The following is a 26719-nucleotide window of genomic DNA, read 5'->3' as shown; positions in this document are numbered from 1 at the left end:
AGAAGTACTATATTTAGTGTATTAGAAGTCAAAACACAAGCCGCTGATTGTGCTTCAAAACGCTTAGTTAGGGAATTTTCTCAATGGCCTAAGTGTTTTCACTTTATTTTCTGTCTGAGCATGTTGCATTTGTCACACATGCTTCTCATGACAAGCACAAATCAACTTGAAAATTAGCACAGAACAAACTATGAGCTTCTCATTAACAAAATGAATCATTTGCAATAACCAGTATTTAAAACATTAATTTTAACTGATCACAAATCTCTGTTATTTTCAAACCACCCTAATTAAATGTATAGATATTTTAAATAAACAATTATTTTAGAAAAATAAAATAAAGATGGATATAGGCAAAGTGGTAATGGATGTAGCTTTTAATCTTGTTACAATTTATGGAAGTATCACTGTATTCTAGTGATGAGTTCTTGATCTTGTGATGCTAAATCACATAAGTAGATGAGATTTTTGCTTGACTTGATTGGCTGTGAACACTTGGCTCATCATCATCCACAGCCAATGAGAGGGCGCCTCTGTGTTCACGCACGCTTTAAAACCCGCTCAGTTGTATACAATGACAGTCAATCATTTCACTCGCTTTTTGAAGGTAAGTTTATTCCTTTCATTTCTGGTTTTCTTTTTTCTTGAGTATACGGTGCTCGAGTTATATTTATTCTTTGTAGTGGACAAGTGGTCATTGCTTGTTTAAACCTAAGATGAAGCTGCCTGAATATTTTATTTTATATATTTTTTCAAATGTTGAATATTTTATTATACGCTTTAATGTGGCTCTGTACTTGTTCAGGGTCTTAACATAACTTACACACTGAGGCTTTTCTCTTTGTAATTCGATAAAACGTTTACTGCTGTAGTCTGTAACTCCTGTTACATTCATTTTTATTATATTTTGTTTTCCACTTTCCCAGTCTCATTCTTCCAGGCAGGATGATGTTGTTTGCCTCGTTCCTCACGCTATGTTTGAGTGCGGTGTTTGCTGCTCCAAGCTTCAACCTGCAGTTAGACGATCACTGGCACCTCTGGAAGAGCTGGCACGGAAAAAACTATCATGAGGTGGGTAGTAGCTACTTGAGTCTAAAGCCAAAGATAAGTTTCAACAATTGAAAAGCAACATCCTAATGGTCTTATGTCTACAATGTCTGTTTTCTTCAGAAAGAAGAGGGCTGGAGGAGAATGGTGTGGGAGAAGAATCTGAGGAAAATTGAGCTGCACAACCTTGAGCACTCTGTGGGCAAACACACCTTCCGACTGGGCATGAACCAATTTGGAGATATGGTGAGCAGTTCAATACGAGTTCTATTATATATATATATATATATATATATATTTATTTATTTATTTGCTGTAAACTGGCATCCTTTTCATGCTTCTGATTGACTCTGCAGTTGTGTGGGGTGTTGTTGTTGTTGTTGTTGTTGTTTTTTTAAATAATAGGATAGTTTTAATAGGAATTTTTTTTTTTTTTTTTTTTTTTTTTTTTTTTTTCTCCCTTTTAGACAAATGAGGAGTTCCGACAGGCGATGAACGGTTACAATCTTGACCCCAGCCGGAAATCAAAAGGCTCCTTGTTCATGGAGCCCAGCTTTTTTGAAGCCCCTCAACAGGTTGACTGGAGAGAGAAGGGCTATGTTACTCCTATCAAAGACCAAGTAAGCAGATCCTCAATTTCCTGGAGCTTCTGTTTATTCTGTATCTGGTAGTGTTTTAAGATTGGCATGTTTGGTAACAAAGTCCTGTTTTGTGATCCTAGAAACGTTGTGGATCTTGCTGGGCTTTTAGCTCAACAGGTGCCTTGGAAGGCCAGCTGTTCCGCAAAACTGGAAAGCTGGTTTCTCTGAGTGAACAAAACTTGGTGGACTGTTCTGGACCGGAGGGCAATCATGGTTGCGATGGAGGCCTCATGGACCAGGCTTTCCAGTATGTTCAGGACAACAATGGGCTGGATTCAGAGGAGTCGTATCCCTACCTTGGAACGGTAAGAATAAGTTGCATGCTCTTTCTGACTTGCAGATGCCAAATTAATCTATCATGGGTGTCAACCTTAAGGGTTTTGCTCCCGTTTCAACAATGTATTGAGCATTCCGTAACCTCACATGTAAGACTATCTTTAGGGCCCGAGCACCGATGGTGTGAGGACCCTATTGGATCTGCTCCGTTTATTATTATTATTATTAGGGCCCGAGCACCGATGGTGTGAGGACCCTATTGGATCTGCTTCGTTTATTATTATTATTAGGGCCCGAGCACCGATGGTGTGAGGACCCTATTGAATCTGCTCCGTTTATTATTATTATTATTAGGGCCCGAGCACCGATGGTGTGAGGACCCTATTGAATCTGCTCCGTTTATTATTATTATTATTATTAGGGCCCGAGCCCAAAAGGGCGAAGGCCCTATTGTTCTTCTAAGGATTCTTATTTGTTTTTTTTTTTTTTTTTTTTTTATTTTTATTTTTTTTCAACCGTTGGGGCACTTTTGGGGGTCTTAACATACTCAAAAACTCTTGAAAATTTGCACACACGTCGGAATCTGCCGTCGTCCGGACGCCACAGAGGCTGGGACCCGGGCGTGGTTCAGGGCTTCTACAGCGCCCCCTGGAACACAGTTTGAAAACTTGATGTACTGCGCACACATACTTGCGCGTATTGATATGAAACTCGGTACACATATAGAACTCATCGAGCTGAACAACTTTTGTACTCTATGTCATGGGCTCCACGCAACAGGAAGTGAGATATTTAGGGCTGTTTAAAAAGCGCATGCTCTGGAATTTAACGTACTCCTCCCAGGAATTCCATGGGATTGTCACCAAACTCGGTCAGCATGATCTCAAGACATTGGGGACGCTAAATTGCGAGGAGATTTTTGATATCTTGAACGGTTTGGCCGTGGCAAGGCGACAAAGTTATGGCGAGAAATGAGAAACAGGAAGTGTCTAATAACTGTTGCACACATTGCCTGATTCTGATGGAACTTCACCAGTTTGTTCCTTGTATGATGCCGATTCCATAAATGTGACTATTATGAGTCAAAGTTATAGCGCCACCAACTGGCAGCAGGAAACGTGTCATTTTCAAAATGCTTTGAAATCAGCCTCTTAATTTTACTTGATTTTCTTCAAACTTCATCAAAATAATGTCAAAACACGGCCGATGAGAATATGTAAAGGGGTCGATGATAAATCAAATACCGTTGCCATGGCAACGTGTCAAACTTTAAAATTTGATTCCTGTCTTTTCGAGGCAGATAACATGCTTAGAATTTCATGAAACTCAACACACACATCAATATTAATGATAGTTAGACACTGGCAAAAGGTCATAAATGGGCGTGGAGCAGGCACTCTATAGCGCCATCTTTTGACAAAAGTTGGGGGGTTAGTTTTTCCTACAGTCACCAAACTCTATACATATATTGTTCTCATCAATCTGGACAACTTTCTAAATCAAACTCATTAGCTGAGACCAACAGAAAGCCGGCTATTTTGATTTGAAGGTGGATTTTTTGAAAAATCAGGTAGTAAACAAATTCACACTACTCCTAAGAACAACCAGCTGTTCACACCAAACTTTTTTAACATGAAGAGAAGATTCTGAAGATGTTAAATTGCGAGCGGATTTTGGATATCTCGAACGGTGTTGACGTGGTGATTTTTTAAAGATGTAGTAAAAAACATAACCCTATTTTTTTATATCTTTAAAGTGCAGCATCCAAACCCTTTAAAACTTTTTTCACACAGAGATCTAATCATTCTGAGCAAGTGCTGGAAATATAAATTTTATACAAGCTTCAATGAATTAAAGAAAATTAAAAAATAACTCAGAAACCTGCTGTCACTCTGGTGAATGTCTCTACGGTATGTGTGTGCGTTCAGTCAGGCACAGATAAGCTCATTATTGCAGGGGGAAGGGGTGAGAGGCAGAGAGGGTGACAGAGTAGAGAGCCATCCTACAGACCATCTTTGAACAAAAAATGCACATATGTATTGTAATTACATAAATATGTCTGATCTTTGAGAGTCTGATATTTTGAGAAAATATAAAGGGTCACTAAGTCTTTCATTGTTCGTATTTTGCAGTTGTTGTTTTTAATTTATTTTTTACTTAACTGTACCATGAACTTGTCCTATTCAGTCACATAGCAAAAGATTTAAAAAAATACAACTTTTTAGCATGATCAATTTATCTTCATTGATAGACAATATTTACATAGTGTTATTTATTGAATATAAAATAATAATAATAAAAAAATAAGACAAACTTTGACAACAAAACAAACGTTACTGTTATCTCTTCAAAACATCTGAAAACCATAATTTTAAGATCAGTTATATATATATATATATCACCCCGTTAAAATACTCAACTTGATTTTTAAAGATATTTTGAAAGAAAGCGTTTATAGAGCACTTTATTGTGTATTGCTGTACACCCACATGAACTGTGTTTATGTTCATGTTAATTCACAGTACATAAACTTTATATGAATACTTTTTTTTAGCTTAATATTAATTAACATTAATAAATGCTATTTATTTATTGGTCATGTTAACTGATATAGTTAATTTTAACAAATGAAACTGGATGGCAACATTTTATATTTTGTGTGTATGTGTCTGTGTGTTGATTTTAAAGTGTAACCCTTTCAATTCTGTAAACTTAAAATCCAAACTAGCAGATGGTTACTGTGAATGCATGTGCCAACTGGGCACCGTCTTCCTTATTGATTCTTAGTTATGACAAAAATTGATTTTATACAAAAATATATTATACAAAAATTGTTCAGATAGGTAACAATGACATTTAAGCAGAAGTGGTGGATGTAAAGGAAGCAATAATAACATTTTGCTATCATCATGAATTACATGTTCTTATCATCATCAGAAAATAGGGAATTTGTAGCATACTGGTTCACAGTTGGCATCTATCTGAAGTCCTTGCATTGATTGCATTTAATTAAATCAACATTATATTTGGTCAGTCTGATCTTGAGGCCTTAGAGATGTTAAATTGTGAAGATCTTGAGTTTTCATTAAAGGGCATGTCCGTGGTGGCCTGACAAAGTTTGATGTTTCTGCATAGACATAGAAGTGGTTATAACTTAGCCTGAAAATGTCTGATCTGCCACAAAATTCACAGGTTTGGTAAGAGTCCTGGCCTGAAGACACCTAAAGACCAATATTCAGATATTATCATAGCCCCACTTGTTGGCAGCAGGATATCTCATATATTTCACTAACTCAAACATACCAAGGTCAATCTGCACCAAACTTCATATGTTTGATAATAGTGCTGGCCTGAACACATCTACATGCCAATAATCAGTTATAGGCATAGCGCCACCAGCTGGCAGCGGCAATTTTGGCACATTTAAATGACTTATGACATATTTTTTCTATATTTACTGTATTAAAAGCATACTGCCCACCGTTTGCTGTTTTCCTGAAGCCACCGGTCGGCGGTGAGCCCGGGTGCGAGGGCCCGTTCATCGCTGCTCGCAGCTTTAATTAGGGCCCGAGCACCGATGGTGTGAGGACCCTATTGGATCTGCTTCGTTTATTATTATTATTAGGGCCCGAGCCCAAAAGGGCGAAGGCCCTATTGTTCTTCTAAGGATTCTTATTTGTTTTTTTTTTTTTTTTTTTTTTTTATTTTTATTTTTTTTCAACCGTTGGGGCACTTTTGGGGGCCTTAACATACTCAAAAACTCTTGAAAATTTGCACACACGTCGGAATCTGCCGTCGTCCGGACGCCACAGAGGCTGGGACCCGGGCGTGGTTCAGGGCCTCTACAGCGCCCCCTGGAACACAGTTTGAAAACTTGATGTACTGCGCACACATACTTGCACGCACTCATATGAAACTCGGTACACATATAGAACTCATCGAGCTGAACAACTTTTGTACTCTATGTCATGGGCTCCACGCAACAGGAAGTGGGATATTTAGGGCTGTTTAAAAAGCGCATGCTCTGGAATTTAACGTACTCCTCCCAGGAATTCCATGGGATTGTCACCAAACTCTGTCAGCATGATCTCAAGACATTGGGGACGCTAAATTGCGAGGAGATTTTTGATATCTCGAACGGTTTGGCCGTGGCAAGGCGACAAAGTTATGGCGAGAAATGAGAAACAGGAAGTGTCTAATAACTGTTGCACACATTGCCTGATTCTGATGAAACTTCACCAGTTTGTTCCTTGTATGATGCCGATTCCATAAATGTGACTATTATGAGTCAAAGTTATAGCGCCACCAACTGGGAGCAGGAAGTGTGTCATTTTCAAAATGCTTTGAAATCAGCCTCTTAATTTTACTCGATTTTCTTTAAACTTCATCAAAATCATGTCAAAACACGGCCGATAAGAATATGTAAAGGGGTCGATGATAAATCAAATGCTGTTGCCATGGCAACGTGTCAAACTTTAAAATTACATTCCTGTCTTTTCGAGGCAGATAACATGCTTAGAATTTCATGGAACTCAACACACACATCAATATTAATGATAGTTAGACACTGGCAAAAGGTCATAAATGGGCGTGGAGCAGGCACTCTATAGCGCCATCTTTTGACAAAAGTTGGGGGGTTAGTTTTTCCTACAGTCACCAAACTCTGTACATATATTGTTCTCATCAATCTGGACAACTTTCTAAATCAAACTCATTAGCTAAGACCAACAGAAAGCCGGCTATTTTGATTTGAATGTGGATTTTTTGAAAAATCAGGTAGTAAACAAATTCACACTACTCCTAAGAACAACCAGCTTTTCACACCAAACTTTTTTAACATGAAGAGAAGATTCTGAAGATGTTAAATTGCGAGCGGATTTTGGATATCTTGAACGGTGTTGACGTGGTGATTTTTTAAAGATGTAGTAAAAAACATAACCCTAATTTTTTATATCTTTAAAGTGCAGCATCCAAACTCTTTAAAACTTTTTTCACACAGAGATCTAATCATTCTGAGCAAGTGCTGGAAATATAAATTTTATACAAGCTTCAATGAATTAAAGAAAATTAAAAAAATAACTCAGAAACCTGCTGTCACTCTGGTGAATGTCTCTACAGTATGTGTGTGCGTTCAGTCAGGCACAGAGAAGCTCATTATTGCAGGGGGGAGGGGTGAGAGGCAGAGAGGGTGACAGAGTAGAGATCCATCCTACAGACCATCTTTGAACAAAATGCACATACTGTATGTAGTGTAATTACATAAATATGTCTGATCTTTGAGAGTCTGATATTTTGTGAAAATATAAAGGGTCACTAAGTCTTTCATTGTTCGTATTTTGCAGTTGTTGTTTATTTATTTTTTACTTAACTGTACCATGAACTTGTCCTATTCAGTCACATAGCAAAAGATTTTAAAAAATACAACTTTTTAGCATGATCAATTTATCTTCATTGATAGACAATATTTACATAGTGTTATTTATTGAATATAAAATAATAATAATAAATTAAGACAAACTTTGACAACAAAACAAACGTTACTGTTATCTCTTCAAAACATCTGAAAACCATAATTTTAAGAACAGTTATAAATATATATATCACCCCGTTAAAATACTCAACTTGATTTTTAAAGATATTTTGAAAGAATGAAGCGTTTATAGAGCACTTTATTGTGTATTGCTGTACACCCACATGAACTGTGTTCATGTTCATGTTAATTCACTGTACATAACCTTTATATGAATACTTTTTTTTAGCTTAATATTAATTAACATTAATAAATGCTATTTATTTATTGGTCATGTTAACTGATATAGTTAATTTTAACAAATGAAACTGGATGGCAACATTTTATATTTTGTGTGTATGTGTCTGTGTGTTGATTTTAAAGTGTAACCCTTTCAATTCTGTAAACTTTAAATCCAAACTAGCAGAGGATTACTGTGAATGCATGTGCCAACTGGGCACCGTCTTCCTTATTGATTCTTAGTTATGACAACAATTAATTTTATACAAAAATATATTATTCAAAAATTGTACAGATAGGTAACAATGACATTTAAGCAGAAGTGGTGGATATAAAGGAAGCAATAACAACATTTTGCTATCATCATGAATCATGTTCTTATTTGTAGCATACTGGTTCACAGTTGGCATCTATCTGAAGTCCTTGCATTGATTGCATTTAATTAAATCAACATTATATTTGGTCAGTCTGATCTTGAGGCCTTAGAGATGTTAAATTGTGAAGATCTTGAGTTTTCATTAAAGGGCATGTCCGTGGTGGCCTGACAAAGTTTGATGTTTCTGCATAGACATAGAAGTGGTTATAACTTAGCCTGAAAATGTCTGATCTGCCACAAAATTCACAGGTTTGGTAAGAGTCCTGGCCTGAAGACACCTAAAGACCAATATTCAGATATTATCATAGCGCCACCTGTTGGCAGCAGGATATATCATATATTTCACTAACTCAAACACACCAAGGTCAATCTGCACCAAACTTCATATGTTTGATAATAGTGCTGGCCTGAACACATCTACATGCCAAAAATCAGTTATAGGCATAGCGCCACCAGCTGGCAGCGGCAAGTTTGGCACATTTAAGTGACTTTGACATATTTTTTCTATATTTACTGTATTAAAAGCATACTGCCCACCGTTTGCTGTTTTCCTGAAGCCACCGGTCGGCGGTGAGCCCGGGTGCGAGGGCCCGTTCATCGCTGCTCGCAGCTTTAATATTTAGGGCCCGAGCCCAAAAGGGCGAAGGCCCTATTGTTCTTCTAAGGATTCTTATTTGTTTTTTTTTTTTTTTTTTTTTTTTTATTTTTATTTTTTTTCAACCGTTGGGGCACTTTTGGGGGCCTTAACATACTCAAAAACTCTTGAAAATTTGCACACACGTCGGAATCTGCCGTCGTCCGGACGCCACAGAGGCTGGGACCCGGGCGTGGTTCAGGGCCTCTACAGCGCCCCCTGGAACACAGTTTGAAAACTTGATGTACTGCGCACACATACTTGCGCGTATTGATATGAAACTCGGTACACATATAGAACTCATCGAGCTGAACAACTTTTGTACTCTATGTCATGGGCTCCACGCAACAGGAAGTGAGATATTTAGGGCTGTTTAAAAAGCACATGCTCTGGAATTTAACGTACTCCTCCCAGGAATTCCATGGGATTGTCACCAAACTCGGTCAGCATGATCTCAAGACATTGGGGACGCTAAATTGCGAGGAGATTTTTGATATCTCGAACGGTTTGGCCGTGGCAAGGCGACAAAGTTATGGCGAGAAATGAGAAACAGGAAGTGTCTAATAACTGTTGCACACATTGCCTGATTCTGATGGAACTTCACCAGTTTGTTCCTTGTATGATGCCGATTCCATAAATGTGACTATTATGAGTCAAAGTTATAGCGCCACCAACTGGCAGCAGGAAACGTGTCATTTTCAAAATGCTTTGAAATCAGCCTCTTAATTTTACTCGATTTTCTTTAAACTTCATCAAAATCATGTCAAAACACGGCCGATAAAGAATATGTAAAGGGGTCGATGATAAATCAAATGCTGTTGCCATGGCAACGTGTCAAACTTTAAAATTACATTCCTGTCTTTTCGAGGCAGATAACATGCTTAGAATTTCATGAAACTCAACACACACATCAATATTAATGATAGTTAGACACTGGCAAAAGGTCATAAATGGGCGTGGAGCAGGCACTCTATAGCGCCATCTTTTGACAAAAGTTGGGGGGTTAGTTTTTCCTACAGTCACCAAACTCTGTACATATATTGTTCTCATCAATCTGGACAACTTTCTAAATCAAACTCATTAGCTAAGACCAACAGAAAGCCGGCTATTTTGATTTGAAGGTGGATTTTTTGAAAAATCAGGTAGTAAACAAATTCACACTACTCCTAAGAACAACCAGCTGTTCACACCAAACTTTTTTAACATGAAGAGAAGATTCTGAAGATGTTAAATTGCGAGCGGATTTTGGATATCTCGAACGGTGTTGACGTGGTGATTTTTTAAAGATATAGTAAAAAACATAACCCTAATTTTTTATATCTTTAAAGTGCAGCATCCAAACTCTTTAAAACTTTTTTCACACAGAGATCTAATCATTCTGAGCAAGTGCTGGAAATATAAATTTTATACAAGCTTCAATGAATTAAAGAAAATTAAAAAAATAACTCAGAAACCTGCTGTCACTCTGGTGAATGTCTCTACAGTATGTGTGTGCGTTCAGTCAGGCACAGAGAAGCTCATTATTGCAGGGGGGAGGGGTGAGAGGCAGAGAGGGTGACAGAGTAGAGAGCCATCCTACAGACCATCTTTGAACAAAAAATGCACATATGTATTTTAATTACATAAATATGTCTGATCTTTGAGAGTCTGATATTTTGAGAAAATATAAAGGGTCACTTTGTCTTTCATTGTTCGTATTTTGCAGTTGTTGTTTTTTATTTATTTTTTACTTAACTGTACCATGAACTTGTCCTATTCAGTCACGTAGCAAAAGATTTAAAAAAAATACAACTTTTTAGCATGATCAATTTATCTTCATTGATAGACAATATTTACATAGTGTTATTTATTGAATATAAAATAATAATAATAAAAAATTATGACAAACTTTGACAACAAAACAAAAGTTACTGTTATCTCTTCAAAACATCTGAAAACCATAATTTTAAGATCAGTTATAAATATATATATATATATTACCCCGTTAAAATACTAAACTTGATTTTTAAAGATATTTTGAAAGAATGAAGAGTTTATAGACCACTTTATTGTGTATTGCTGTACACCCACATGAACTGTGTTCATGTTCATGTTAATTCACAGTACATAAACTTTATATGAATACTTTTTTTTAGCTTAATATTAATTAACATTAATAAATGCTATTTATTTATTGGTCATGTTAACTAATATAGTTAATTTTAACAAATGAAACTGGATGGCAACATTTTATATTTTGTGTGTATGTGTCTGTGTGTTGATTTTAAAGTGTAACCCTTTCAATTCTGTAAACTTAAAATCCAAACTAGCAGAGGATTACTGTGAATGCATGTGCCAACTGGGCACCGTCTTCCTTATTGATTCTTAGTTATGTAGCACTTAAGAGTGATGTCTTATAACAGGAGTCACCAGCAAAGCAATATCCACACAAAAATTGTACAGATAGGTAACAATGACATTTAAGCAGAAGTGGTGGACGTAAAGCAAGCAATAATAACATTTTGCTATCATCATGAATCATGTTCTTATCATCTTCATCAGAAAATAGGGAATTTGTAGCATACTGGTTCACAGTTGGCATTTATCTGAAGTCCTTGCATTGATTGCATTTAGTTAAATCAACATTATATTTGGTCAGTCTGATCTTGAGGCCTTAGAGATGTTAAATTGTGAAGATCTTGAGTTTTCATTAAAGGGCATGTCCGTGGTGGCCTGACAAAGTTTGATGTTTCGCCATGGACATAGAAGTGGTTATAACTTAGCCTGAAAATGTCTGATCTGCCACAAAATTCACAGGTTTGGTAAGAGTCCTGGCCTGAAGACACCTAAAGACCAATATTCAGATATTATCATAGCGCCACCTGTTCGTAGCAGGATATATCATATATTTCACTAACTCAAACATACCAAGGTCAATCTACACCAAACTTCATATGTTTGATAATAGTGCTGGCCTGAACACATCTACATGCCAATAATCAGTTATAGGCATAGCGCCACCAGCTGGCAGCGGCAAGTTTGGCACATTTAAGTGACTTTGACATATTTCTCCTACATTTACTGTATTAAAAGCATACTGCCCACCGTTTGCTGTTTTCCTGAAGCCACCGGTCGGCGGTGAGCCCGGGTGCGAGGGCCCGTTCATCGCTGCTCGCAGCTTTAATTATTATTATTATTATTATTATTCTTCTCCAAAATGAATCGCATTTTAGAGGGCCTAAACATGCCCGAAAACTCACGAAACTTTGCACACACATCAAACCTGGCGAAAATTTACGTCTGATATGGGGTTCAGAAGTGGGTGTGGCAAAATGGCTCGACAGCGCCACCTTTACACGTTCAGCGGTGTGCGCTTTCAGCTGTGATTCACGTACATGCAGGAAAATCGGTACACACATGTAACACACCAATACCTACAAAAAAGCCTCTTGGAGCAAAATTTGACACCCAACAGGAAGTCGGTTATTTTTAATTTTCTCAGCAAAATTTGTGTCATTTTTGCCATTTTCAGGCGTCGTACTTGAACGAACTCCTCATAGAGATTGATTCGGATCAACGCCAAATTTGCAGAGTCTAGAAAAAAGCCCTTTGTGACGTTAAATTGCGAAGATCTAGAGTTTTCATCGGAGGGCGTGTCCGTGGCGGCCTGGCAAATTTCGATGCTTCGCCATGAAAAAGGAAGTTGCTATAACTCAGGCATAAAATGGCCGATCTGCCCCAAACTTCACATGTGTGATAACACTCCTGACCTGATGACATCTACATGCCCATATTCAGTTTTACTCATAGCGCCACCTGCTGGCAACAGGAAGTGTCATGCTGTACTCTGCAACAAACTCCTCCAAAAGATTTAATCAGATCAACACCAAAATCGGTCAGTCTAATAAAAAGGCTTTAGCGATGTTAAATTGCGAAGATCTTGAGTTTTCGTTGAAGGGCGTGTCCGTGGCGGCCTGACAAATTTCGAGGTCTCGCCATGGATATAAAACTTGTTATAACTCAGCCATAAAATGTCCGATTTGCCTCAAACTTCACATATTCGATAAGAGTCCTGGCCTGAACCAATCTGAAGGCCTATATTCTATTATAATCACAGCGCCACCTGTTGGCAACAGGAAATGTCTTGTACCAAACTCCTCCTAGAGATTTAATGATATCAACATTATATTTGGTCAGTCTGATCTAGAGGCCTTAGAGATGTTAAATTGTGAAGATCTTGAGTTTTCGTTAAAGGGCGTGTCCATGGCGGCCTGACAAAATTTGATGTTTCGCCATGGACATAAAAGTTGTTATAACTCAGCCATAAAATGTCCGATCTGCCTCAAACTTCACATGTTTGGTAAAAGTCCTGGCCTGAAGACATCTAAAGGCCAATATACAGATATTATTATAGTGCCACCTGTAGGCAGCAGGATATATCATTTCTTGCACTAACTCACACATACCAAGGTGTGAGTTACCAAACTTCATATGTTTGATGAAAGTGGTGGCCTGAACACATCTACATGCCAATAATCAGTTATAGGCATAGCGCCACCAGCTGGCAGCAGGAAGTTTGGCACATTTAAGTGACTTTGATCTATTTTTCCTACATTTACTGTATTAAAAGCATACTGCCCACCGTTTGCTTTGTTCCTAAAGCCACCGGTCGGCGGTGAGCCCGTGTGCGAGGGCCCGTTCATCGCTGCTTGCAGCTTTAATTATTATTATTATTCTTCTCCAAAATGAATCGCATTTTTGAGGGCTTAGACATACCCGAAAACTCATGAAACTTCGCACACACATCAGACCTGGCGAAAATTTACGTCTTATATGGGTTGCAGAAGTGGGTGTGGCAAAATGGCTCGATAGCGCCACCTTTACACGTTCCGCGGTGTGCGCTTTCAGTTGTGATTCACGTACATGCACGAAAATCGGTACACACATGTAGCTCACCAATACCTACAAAAAAGCCTCTTGGAGCAAAATTTGGCACCCAACAGGAAGTCGGTTATTTTTAATTTTCTTAGCAAAATTTGTGTAATTTTTGCCATTTTCAGGCGTCATACTTGAACGAACTCCTCCTAGAGATTTATTCGGATCAACGGCAAATTTGGTGAGTCTAATCTAAAGCCCTTTGTGACGTTAAATTGCGAAGATCTAGAGTTTTCATCGGAGGGCGTGTCCGTGGCGGCCTGGCAAATTTCGATGCTTCGCCATGAAAAAGGAAGTTGCTATAACTCAGGCATAAAATGCCCGATCTGCCCCAAACTTCACATGTGTGATAACACTCCTGACCTGATGACATCTACATGCCCATATTCAGTTTTACTCATAGCGCCACCTGCTGGCACCAGGAAGTGTCATGCTGTACTCTGCAACAAACTCCTCCAAAAGATTTAATCAGATCAACACCAAAATCGGTCAGTCTAATAAAAAGGCTTTAACGATGTTAAATTGTGAAGATCTTGAGTTTTCGTTGAAGGGTGTGTCCGTGGCGGCCTGGCAAATTTCGTGGTCTCGCCATGGATATAAAACTTGTTATAACTCAGCCATAAAATGTCCGATTTGCCTCAAACTTCACATGTTCGATAAGAGTCCTGGCCTGAACACATCTGAAGGCCAATATTCTATTATAATCACAGCGCCACCTGTTGGCAATAGGAAATTACTTGTAGCAAACTCCTCCTAGAGATTTAATGATATCAACATTATCTTCAGTCAGTCTGATCTAGAGGTCTTAGAGATGTTAAATTGCGAAGAACTTGAGTTTTCGTTAAAGGGCGTGTCCGTGGCGGCGTCACAAAGTTTGATGTTTCGCCATGGACATAGAAGTTGTTATAACTCAGCCATAAAATGTCCGATCTGCCTCAAACTTCACAGGTTTTGTAAGAGTCCTGGCCTGAAGACACCTAAAGGCCAATATTCAGATATTATCATAGCGCCACCTGTTGGCAGCAGGATATATCATATATTTCACTAACTCAAACATACCAAGGTCAATCTGCACCAAACTTTATATGTTTGATGAAAGTGCCAGCCTGAACACATCTACATGCCAATAATCAGTTATAGGCATAGCGCCACCAGCTGGAAGCAGGAAATTTGGCACATTTAAGTGACTTTGACATATTTCTCCTATTTTTACTGTATTAAAAGCATACTACCCACCATTTGCTGTGTTCCTAAAGCCACCGGTCGGCGGTGAGCCCGTGTGCGAGGGCCCGTTCATCGCTGCTTGCAGCTTTAATTATTATTATTTTTTTTTTTTTTTCAATGTTTTGGGGGATTTCGGGGGCCTTAACATACACGAAAACTCTTGAAACTTTGCACACACATTGGAACCTGCGGCCATCAGGGCCGGACAGACTTTGACATGGGGGGGTCACCTGGGGGGGGCATGGCACAGCGTTAAAAATTGCGACTTTTGAAGGGCTCTGGAGCGCACAACGGTTGACCTACAGTCACCAAAATTCATACACATATAGACCTCATCGGGCCGAACAAATTTCACACTCATAGTCCGTGCTTCGCCAAACAGGAAGTCGGCTATTCAGGGATGTCTAAAAAGTGCATGCAATGGAATTTGAAATACTCCTACTAGGCCTTTCCACCGATGGCCACCAAACTCGGTCAGCATGATCTCAAGACATTGGGGACGCAAAATTGCCAGGGGATTTTTGATATCTCGAACGGTTTGACCGTGACGGGGCGACAAATTTATGGCGAGAAATGAGAAACAGGAAGTGCCTAATAACTTTGACATACTTTGTCTGATTTTGACCAAACTTCAGCAGTTTGTTCATCGTCTGATGCCGATCACAGAGATGTGACTCTTATGAGTCAAAGTTATAGCGCCACCAACTGGCAGCAGAAAGCGTGACGTTTTTGAAACGCTTTAAACTCAGCCTCTTAATTTTACTCAATTTGCTTTAAACTTCATCACAATAATGTCAAAACACGACCGATAAGAATCTGTGAAGGGCGTTATCCATAACTTTTATCATGTTGCCATGGCAACGTGTCAAACTTTAACTTTAGTTTTTTGTGTTTTTGAGCCACTTAAAATGCTTAGAATTTCATGAAACTCAACACACACATCTGTATTAATGACAGTTAAACACTGATAAAAGCCCATAAATGGGCGTGGAGCAGGCGCTCCATAGCGCCACCTTTTGACAAAAGTTGGGGGGTTACTTTGTCCTACAGTCACCAAACTCGGTACATATATTGGACTCATCAAGCCGGACAACTTTCTAATTTACACCCATTAGCTACGACCAACAGGAAGTCAGCTATTTTTATTTAAATATGGATTTTTGGAAAAATCAAGCTGTGGAATTTGAAATACTCCTCCTAGACCTTTCCACCGATGGCCACCAAACTCGGTCAGCATGATCTCAAGATATTGGGAATGCAAAATTGCCAGGGGATTTTTGCTATCTCGAACGGTTTGGCCGTGGCAGGGCGACAAATTATGGCGAGAAATGAGAAACAGGAAATGTCTAATAATTTTGACACACTTTATCTGATTTTGACCAAACTTAAGCAGTTTGTTCGTCGTATGATACCGATCACAGAGATGTGACTATTATGAGTCAAAGTTATAGCGCCACCAACTGGCAGCAGGAAGTGTGTTGCTTGCAAAACGCTTTTAAATCAACCTCTTAATTTTACTCAATTTGCTTCAAACTTCATCAGAATAATATCAAAACACGGCCGATGAGAATCTGTGAAGGGGTCCTTGATACATCAAATGCTGTTGCCATGGCAACATGTCAAACTTTAACATTTGTTTCCTGTGTTTTTAAATATAGCTGTGAATAAATTCATATCACTCATAGCAGAATCAGACAGTTCACACCAAACTTTGTCAACATGATGCCAAGATACTGAAGATGTTAAATTGTGAACGGCTTTGGGACATCTTGAACGGTGTTGATGTGGTGATTTATGAAAGTAACAATAAAAAAGATGAAGAGTTATTTTCATATATCTTTAAATTGCATTATTCTAACTCATCAAAACTTTTTACATATAAAGAACAAGAAATTCTTAGGAAATACGTGTAGTTTCAAAATGTTATCATGCTCAGAGGCCCCAAAAACATTAAAAGTGTCACATAAATTTGTCAGATTAAAGCTCTAATACCAGGGATGAACACTAGAGGTCCTCATAAGATAAGGAATCGTTTGACCTCTAATGCTATTTAGCTCATTCTCAGTGTATAAGAATGAAAATAATCCATAGAATCAGTTGATATAGACTGTACTGTCAGTGTACTTTTACATAATTATTTTGTATAGGTGCTTAAAGAGCATTAAAATCTTTTTTTAATCTTTTAAGGAAAAATTATATGATTTATATACATATATACAATCTCACTGATAGAATAAAAAATCTTATAAGTATGACACTATACTGCTCAGTTCACTTAATTAGAATGAGAAACAAATACATCAACTAAGTTAATATGTATTTATTTTTAATATATTTGTTTATAATTATTTCACAGATGCTTATATATCATTAAAATAATATTAAAAAATTGATGTAGATCATAAAACATGGTAACTATTTAAAATAGGGTCTCTTTTGTTAACATTGGTTAATGAACTAACACACGAACGAACAACGAACAATATTTTTGTACTCGATTTTCTTCAAACTTCATCAGAATGATGTAAAAACACGGCCGATGAGAGTCTGTAAAGGCGTCCCTGATGCATCAAATGCTGTTGCCATGGCAAATAAATAAAAATACAAAATACATTCAAATATTTGTTTCCTGTGTTTTTGAGGCAGATAGCGTGCCTAGAATTTCATTTTCCATTTTCAATTTTCAATGATTTATTATATATTTAAAGTGCAGCATCCTAACTCTTTGAAACTTTTTTCATACAAATAACTATTCATTCTGATTAAACACAGTTCATTTCATAATTATACAAAACTCCACGAATGAAAGAAAATTAAAAAACAAATCTGATCTCACTCTGCTCTGCACTCTATGTGTGTGTTTGTGTGGTAAGTGGCTGAGTGTAAGGAGGTGGGATGGGTGGTAAGAGAAAGAGTCAGACAGGAGGAGAGACAGTAAGGGTTACTCCAAAGGGTTACTGTGAATGCATGTGCCAACCAGGCACCGTTTTCCTGATGCTATCGGGATGGCGACTGCCAGACGGCGAGGGCCCGGTCAACGCTGCTTGCAGCTTTAATTATTATTATTATTCTTCTTCTCCGGAATGAATCGCATTTTTGAGGGCCTAAACATACCCGAAAACTCATGAAACTTTGCACACACATCAAACCTGGCGAAAATGGATGTCTGATATGGGTTTCAGAGATGGGTGTGGCAAAACGGCTCGATAGCGCCACCTTTACACGTTCCGCGGTGTGCGCTTTCAGCTATGATTCACGTACATGCATGAAAATCGGTACACACATGTAACTCACCAATACCTACAAAAAAGCCTCCTGGGACAAAATCCGAAACCCAACAGGAAGTCGGTTATTATTAATTTTCTTAGCAAAATTTGTGTCATTTTTGCCATTTTCAGGCGTCGTACTTGAACGAACTCCTCCTAGAGATTTACTCCGATCAACAGCAAATTTGGTGAGTCTAATCTAAAGCCCTTTGTGACGTTAAATTGTGAAGATCTAGAGTTTTCATCGGAGGGTGTGTCCGTGGCGGCCTCGCAATTTTCGATGTTTCGCCATGAAAAAGGAAGTTGCTATAACTTAGGCATAAAATGTCCGATCTGTCCCAAACTTCACATGTGTGATAACACTCCTGACCTGATGACATCTACATATCCATATTCAGTTATAGTCATAGCGCCACCTGCTGGCAACAGGAAGTGTCATGCTGTACTCCACAACCAACTCCTCCTAGAGATTTATACAGATCAACACCAAAATCGGTCAGTCTAATATAAAGGCCTTAGTGATGTTAAATTGTGAAGATCTTGAGTTTTCGTTGAAGGGCGTGTCCGTGGCGGCCTGACAAATTTCGAGGTCTCGCCATGGATATAAAACTTGTTATAACTCAGCCATAAAATGTCCGATTTGCCTCAAACTTCACATATTCGATAAGAGTCCTGGCCTGAACACATCTGAAGGCCAATAATCTATTATAATCACAGCGCCACCTGTTGGCAACAGGAAATGACTTGTATCAAACTCCTCCTAGAGATTTAATGATATCGACATTATATTTGGTCAGTCTGATCTAGAGGCCTTAGAGATGTTAAATTGCGAAGATCTTGAGTTTTCGTTAAAGGGCGTGTCCGTGGCTGCGTGACAAAGTTTGATGTTTCGCCATGGACATAGAAGTTATTATAACTCAGCCATAAAATGTCCGATCTGCCTCAAACTTCACAGGTTTGGTAAGAGTCCTGGCCTGAAGACACCTAAAGGCCAATATTCAGATATTATCATAGCGCCACCTGTTGGTAGCAGGATATATCATATCTTTCACTAACTCAAACATACCAAGGTCAATCTGCACCAAACTTCATATGTTTGATGAAAGTGGTAGCCTAAACACATCTACATGCCAATAATCAGTTATAGGCATAGCGCCACCAGCTGGCGGCAGTAAATTTGGCACATTTAAGTGACTTTGACATATTTCTCCTATTTTTACTGTATTAAAAGCATACTACCCACCATTTGCTGTGTTCCTAAAGCCACCGGTCAGCGGTGTGCCCGTGTGCGAGGGCCCGTTCATCGCTGCTTGCAGCTTTAATTATTATTATTCTTCTTCTTCTCCAAAGTGAATCGCATTTTAGAGGACCTAAACATTCCCGAAAACTCACAAAACTTTGCACACACATCAAACCTGGCGAAAATTTACGTCTGATTTGGGTTTCAGAAGTGGGTGTGGCAAAATGGCTCGACAGCGCCACCTTTAGACGTTCAGTGGTGTGAGCTTTCAGCTGTGATTCACGTACATGCACGGAAATCGGTACACACATGTAACACACCAAAACCTACAAAAAAGTCTCTTGGAGCAAAATCCGGAACCCAACAGGAAGTCGGTTAATATTAATATTCTCAACAAAATTTGTGTCATTTTTGCCATTTTCAGGCGTCGTACTTGAACGAACTCCTCCTAGAGATTTATTCGGATCAACGCCAAATTTGCAGAGTCTATTCTAAAGCCCTTTGTGACGTTAAATTGTGAAGATCTAGAGTTTTCATCAGAGGGCGTGTCCGTGGCGGCCTCGCAAATTTCGATGTTTCGCCATGAAAAAGGAAGTTGCTATAACTCAGGCATACAATGTCCGATCTGTCCCAAACTTCTCATGTGTGATAACACTCCTGACCTGATGACATCTACATGCCCATATTCAGTTTTACTCATAGCGCCACCTGCTGGCAACAGGAAGTGTCATGCTGTACTCTGCAACAAACTCCTCCAAGAGATTTAATCAGATCAACACCAAAATTGGTCAGTCTAATAAAAAGGCTTTAGTGATGTTAAATTGTGAAGATCTTGAGTTTTCGTTGAAGGGCGTGTCCGTGGCGGCCTGACAAATTTCGAGGTCTCGCCATGGATATAAAACTTGTTATAACTCAGCCATAAAATGTCCGATTTGCCTCAAACTTCCCATGTTTGATAAGAGTCCTGGCCTGAACCAATCTGAAGGCAAATATTCTATTAAAATCACAGCGCCACCTGTTGGCATCAGGAAATGACTTGTACCAAACTCCTCCTAGAGATTTAATGATATCAAAATTATATTTGGACAGTCTGATCTAGAGGCCTTAGAGATGTTAAATTGTGAAGATCTTGAGTTTTCGTCAAAGGGCGTGTCCTTGGTGGCCTGACAAAGTTTGATGTTTCGCCATGGACATAGAAGTTGTTATAACTCAGCCATAAAATGTCCGATCTGCCTCAAACTTCACATGTTTGTTAAGAGTCCTGGCCTGAAGACACCTAAAGGCCAATATTCAGATATTATCATAGCGCCACCTGTTGGCAGCAGGATATATCATATCTTTCACTAACTCAAACATACCAAGGTCAATCTGCACCAAACTTCATATGTTTGATGAAAGTGGTGGCCTGAACACATCTACATGCCAATAATCATTCATAGGCATAGCGCCATCAGCTGGCAGCAGGAAATTTGGCACATTTAAGTGACTTTGACATATTTCTCCTATTTTTACTGTATTAAAAGCATACTACCCACCATTTGCTGTGTTCCAAAAGCCACCGGTCGGCGGTGAGCCCGTGTGCGAGGGCCCGTTCATCGCTGCTTGCAGCTTTAATTATTATTATTCTTCTTCTCCGGAATGAATCGCATTTTTGAGGGCCTAAACATACCCGAAAACTCATGAAACTTTGCACACACATCAAACCTGGCGAAAATGGATGTCTGATATGGGTTTCAGAGATGGGTGTGGCAAAACGGCTCGATAGCGCCACCTTTACACGTTCCGCGGTGTGCGCTTTCAGCTATGATTCACGTACATGCATGAAAATCGGTACACACATGTAACTCACCAATACCTACAAAAAAGCCTCCTGGGACAAAATCCGAAACCCAACAGGAAGTCGGTTATTATTAATTTTCTTAGCAAAATTTGTGTCATTTTTGCCATTTTCAGGCATCATACTTGAACGAACTCCTCCTAGAGATTTACTCCGATCAACAGCAAATTTGGTGAGTCTAATCTAAAGCCCTTTGTGACGTTAAATTGTGAAGATCTAGAGTTTTCATCGGAGGGCGTGTCTGTGGCGGCCTAGCAAATTTCGATGTTTCGCCATGAAAAAGGAAGTTGCTATAACTTAGGCATAAAATGTCCGATCTGTCCCAAACTTCACGTGTGTGATAACACTCCTGACCTGATGACATCTACATGCCCATATTCAGTTATAGTCATAGCGCCACTTGCAGGCAACAGGAAGTGTCATGCTGTACTATAAAACCAACTCCTCCTAGAGATTTATACAGATCAACACCAAAATCGGTCAGTCTAATATAAAGGCCTTAGCGATGTTTAATTGTAAAGATCTTGAGTTTTCGGTAAAGGGCGTGTCCGTGGCGGCCTGACAAATTTCGAGGTCTAGCCATGGATATAAAACTTGTTATAACTCAGCCATAAAATGTCCGATCTGCCTCAAACTTCACAGGTTTGGTAAGAGTCCTGGCCTGAAGACACCTAAAGGCCAATATTCAGATATTATCATAGCGCCACCTGTTGGCAGCAGGATATATCATATATTTCACTAACTCAAACATACCAAGGTCAATCTGCACCAAACTTCATATGTTTGATGAAAGTGGTGGCCTGAACACATCTACATGCCAATAATCAGTTATAGGCATAGCGCCACCAGCTGGCAGCAGGAAATTTGGCACATTTAAGTGACTTTGACATTATCTCCTATTTTTACTGTATTAAAAGCATACTACCCACCATTTGCTGTGTTCCTAAGCCACCGGTCGGCGGTGAGCCCGTGTGCGAGGGCCCGTTCATCGCTGCTTGCAGCTTTAATTATTATTATTATTCTTCTCCAAAGTGAATCGCATTTTAGAGGACCTAAACATTCCCGAAAACTCACAAAACTTTGCACACACATCAAACCTGGCGAAAATTTACGTCTGATTTGGGTTTCAGAAGTGGGTGTGGCAAAATGGCTCGACAGCGCCACCTTTAGACGTTCAGCGGTGTGCGCTTTCAGCTGTGATTCACGTACATGCACGGAAATCGGTACACACATGTAACACACCAAAACCTACAAAAAAGCCTCCTGGGACAAAATCCGAAACCCAACAGGAAGTCGGTTATTATTCATTTTCTTAGCAAAATTTGTGTCATTTTTGCCATTTTCAGGCGTCATACTTGAACGAACTCCTCCTAGAGATTTATTCGGATCAACACCAAATTTGGTGAGTCTAATCTAAAGCCCTTTGTGATGTTAAATTGCGAAGATCTAGAGTTTTCATCAGAGGGCGTGTCCGTGGCGGCCTCGCAAATTTCGATGTTTCGCCATGAAAAAGGAAGTTGCTATAACTCAGGCATAAAATGCCCGATCTGCCCCAAACTTTACATGTGTGATAACACTCCTGACCTGAAGACATCTACATGCCCATATTCAGTTTTACTCATAGCGCCACCTGCAGTCACCAGGAAGTGTCATGCTGTACTCTGCAACAAATTCCTCCTGGAGATTTAATCAGATCAACACCAAAATCGGTCAGTCTAATAAAAAGGCTTTAGCGATGTTAAATTGCGAAGATCTTGAGTTTTCGTTGAAGGGCGTGTCCGTGGCGGCCTGGCAAATTTCGTGGTCTCGCCATGGATATAAATCTTGTTATAACTCAGCCATAAAATGTCCGATTTGCCTCAAACTTCACATGTTCGATAAGAGTCCTGGCCTGAACCAATCTGAAGGCCTATATTCTATTATAATCACAGCGCCACCTGTTGGCAACAGGAAATGACTTGTACCAAACTCCTCCCAGAGATTTAATGATATCAACATTATATTTGCTCAGTCTGATCTCGAGGCCTTAGAGATGTTAAATTGTGAAGATCTTGAGTTTTCGTTAAAGGGCGTGTCCATGGCGGCCTGACAAAGTTTGATGTTTCGCCATGGACATAAAAGTTGTTATAACTCAGCCATAAAATGTCCGATCTGCCTCAAACTTCACATGTTTGGTAAGAGTCCTGGCCTGAAGACATCTAAAGGCCAATATACAGATATTATTATAGTGCCACCTATTGGCAGCAGGATATATCATATCTTGCACTAAATCACACATACCAAGGTCAATCTGCACCAAACTTTATATGTTTGATGAAAGTGCTGGCCTGAACACATCTACATGCCAATAATCAGGTATAGGCATAGCGCCACCAGCTGGCAGCAGGAAGTTTGGCACATTTAAGTGACTTTGATCTATTTTTCCTACATTTACTGTATTAAAAGCATACTGCCCACCGTTTGCTGTGTTCCTAAAGCCACCGGTCGGCGGTGAGCCCGTGTGCGAGGGCCCGTTCATCGCTGCTTGCAGCTTTAATAATTTAATTATTTCTTTTTAAATACAGGATGATCAACCGTGCCGCTATGACCCCCGTTACAATGCTGGAAATGACACTGGTTTTGTGGACATTCCCAGTGGTAAAGAACATGCACTGATGAAGGCTGTTGCTGCTGTTGGTCCTGTAGCTGTTGCTATTGATGCTGCACATGAATCATTCCAGTTCTATCAATCTGGTGAGTGATCTTCATTCCTGAGCTGTGTAAATGGTTTAATTCTATATGCACTATTACAAAACTACATGGCTTGTCCGTAAACCTGAAGCAGACTGAATCTCATTTTTTACTTTTTCTACTGTAGGCATCTATTATGAGAAGGAGTGCAGCAGTGAAGAACTTGACCATGGAGTCCTGGTGGTTGGTTATGGTTATGAGGGTGCTGATGTTACTGGGAGGAAGTACTGGATCGTAAAGAACAGGTATGACTTGTTTCTGCTGTCCAATTAATGATGCACTCAATTCTAGTTTTTCCAATAACATTTAAGGCACAAGCTCTTTTGCACGGCTTTTAACTGGAGCTTGTTCTGTGTTTCTAGCTGGACTGAGAAATGGGGTGACAAAGGCTACGTCTACATGGCTAGAGACAGACAGAACCATTGTGGCATTGCGACATCTGCCAGCTATCCCCTAGTGTAAGGCCACTGGACTCGAGAGCATTCTGGAAATGCCAGTAGTTGGCCTACTTTGTTTCTTTTAATCTTTTATGGTGTTTTTAAGTTTTACTGTTTTGGTTTTTAATACTGTAAGGCATTTAGGACTTTAATATGTGGCTTTCGTTATGAACACTTTGTCCGTTTTTTTTGTTTTAAAAAGTCACTTTAGTCTGGGACATTGCCAGAATATTTTGTGGCAGAATTTTTTTTTTTTTTTTTAATCAAAGTTAAGCTATGTTGGAATGCACTAATCTATCAGAAGTTTACAATTTCTTTTCATCCAGTGAGCCATTTTCATTGCAAGTCACTTCACTGTATTTGAAAGCTTACTCTTGTGAACATGGCTCATGTCGAGTGTTACAAGTATGTGTACAAATTGTGCTCTATCTACTTGAACTGTAAATGCATTTAATATTAAATATACTGGCTTAGAAAGCTGTAAGAGTCTGTATGTTTGTGTACACATGGAGTCTCATGCAAACATGGTTTAAGAACACAATGTGGCTTAACCGAAGGCCCAAGCAGCAGTTTTTTTTTTTTTTCTGGTTTAGACACCGTAGATTATCACAAACGTACATTTACCGTGCAATTCCTGCTGTTTACATAAGTTGCACTGAGTATCGCTAATATAGCTGCGCATCTGGGTAACTGACCAAATCAAGACGTAAGTGCAAACACTCTATAGACTGTCAAATGTTTTACCATGATCGCAACACTACCAAACCTTATTCTAAGTTGCTGAATACTGTACTACATCAGTAAACAAAATGGTCCGTAATCAATGGACCTACAACCTGTTACTAAAAATTGTGTTGGTGCAAGTAATTACTGGTTTGCTGCTATTGTAGATTAAACCATACTTCCCAAGTAAAAACAGACCTAAATAGTCCTGAACTAAAGGGAAAAAGTTAAATATTTAACTATACTAGTCATGAACTAGGGCTTTTCATTAACATCTTCCAACATGGTTTAAGAATTTCACAAGGATTTCAAATGCCCCATGAAATTAATTTTATTGATTAATAATCAGTTATTGAGTTTTGGACAATACACCTAAATTTACTTGTATTTTGCCCTCATGAGTTGGTATCTGTGAAATTTTCAAGGTCATTGCTCAAATTACCAATCCCTAATAGGATTGTATTTTCAAAATGGAGAAAATATAGGCCTATGTGTACTCTGCTGTTCTTTTACCTTTTTATTTGGCAGACTTCATATGTGAAGACTATCCTGTACTCTTTTATTCTTATTTATTCTTTACATTGATTACATTTTCCAACATTTATCGCATGAGGGCACCGTTAGGACGCCATTTAAGTTTAAAATCTGCAGATATTCATCTGATTACCATTGAATTATTGTCACTGATGATCATAACTGTAATACAATTTGTAATGAAAAAAAGTACAATAAAACTATAAACTAAATAATTTAAATGATAGGACTAAATTTGTGCACGCGGTCACGCGCAAGTTCAGGTGATCATAATAAGCCACTGTTTGGCGCTAGTGGCGGCCTCGGGAGCTAGAGATGGTAAACAACGCTAAATGACATTTTTCCTGAAAAACTTGGACAAGAGTGTAGTTATTGAAGCCATTCAACGTTTGTCAACTTCCACTTGATGCTTGAAAAATAACTGCAGTTGTCAAAGACACAATATATGACTGTGGCATTACAACAAAAAATCGTCTACGCCGGAAAGTAATGTTACTGGGACCAGGTTAGTAGTGTGTTGTTAGTGAAGTAGTATAAACCGGTTGGCCACATTTTCTAATTCTGTTCAGGATTATAAAACATATGTATTAATTTTTATAAACTATTTTAAAACACAATAATAAAATACAAAAGACGCTAAGGTGCTGAGGTTAGTATATGTATGTGAGAAATGTAAATGTTTACATTCGTATCCCCTTTTTAGACACACAAAATATGCAGAGCCAAGCTGTGTTGAAATTTTCAAGATGGGATAAACGTTTACATCAAGATTTGATGAAACAAGTAAAGCAAGGTAGGCATACTGCACAATGTATTCACATGTGACCCTGGACCACAAAACCAGTCATAAGGGTTACATTTTTAAAACTGAGATGTATACATCATCTAAAAGCTTTCCATTGATGTATGGTTTGTTAGGATAGGACAATATTTGGCCGAGATAAAACTATTTGAAAATCTGAGGGTGCAAAAAAAAAAAAAAAAATCAAAACACTGATTGTTCAAATTAAGTTCTTAGCAATGCATATTACTAATCAAAAATTAAGCTTTGATATATTTACGGTAGGAAATTTACAAAATATCTTAATGGA

General features: G+C 38.7%; 1 protein-coding gene across 2 annotated transcripts; it reads left to right on the top strand.

The window, feature by feature from the left end:
• Positions 1–933: 933 nt before the first annotated feature.
• Positions 934–24532, top strand: ctsll (cathepsin L, like). Of its 2 annotated transcripts, none has more exons than XM_073839401.1 (7): positions 934–1071; positions 1171–1293; positions 1515–1667; positions 1769–1993; positions 23769–23937; positions 24062–24179; positions 24297–24532. In XM_073839401.1, the coding sequence occupies exons 1-7, from the start codon at positions 946–948 to the stop codon at positions 24394–24396; spliced, it is 1014 nt and encodes a 337-aa protein (XP_073695502.1). In that variant the 5' UTR covers positions 934–945; the 3' UTR covers positions 24397–24532. The 2 variants fall into 2 exon arrangements, with proteins under 2 accessions (XP_073695502.1, XP_073695503.1); XM_073839402.1 differs by having other exon boundaries at positions 934–1075; positions 1175–1293.
• The last annotated feature ends 2187 nt before the right edge of the window (positions 24533–26719 follow it).

Source organism: Garra rufa, chromosome 5, assembly GCF_049309525.1.
Source record: "Garra rufa chromosome 5, GarRuf1.0, whole genome shotgun sequence".
NCBI lineage: Eukaryota > Metazoa > Chordata > Actinopteri > Cypriniformes > Cyprinidae > Garra > Garra rufa.
This window is presented reverse-complemented; position numbering and strand designations above follow the sequence as displayed.

What these genes read in the sequence shown, in the direction of transcription:
- ctsll (XM_073839401.1), top strand. Translation starts at nt 946, where the DNA reads ATGATGTTGTTTGCCTCGTTCCTCACGCTATGTTTGAGTGCGGTGTTT. An exon ending in ACGGAAAAAACTATCATGAG is followed by an intron (nt 1,072 to 1,170) that starts GTGGGTAGTAGC and finishes TGTTTTCTTCAG; the next exon opens with AAAGAAGAGGGCTGGAGGAG. An exon ending in ATTCCAGTTCTATCAATCTG is followed by an intron (nt 23,938 to 24,061) that starts GTGAGTGATCTT and finishes TTTCTACTGTAG; the next exon opens with GCATCTATTATGAGAAGGAG.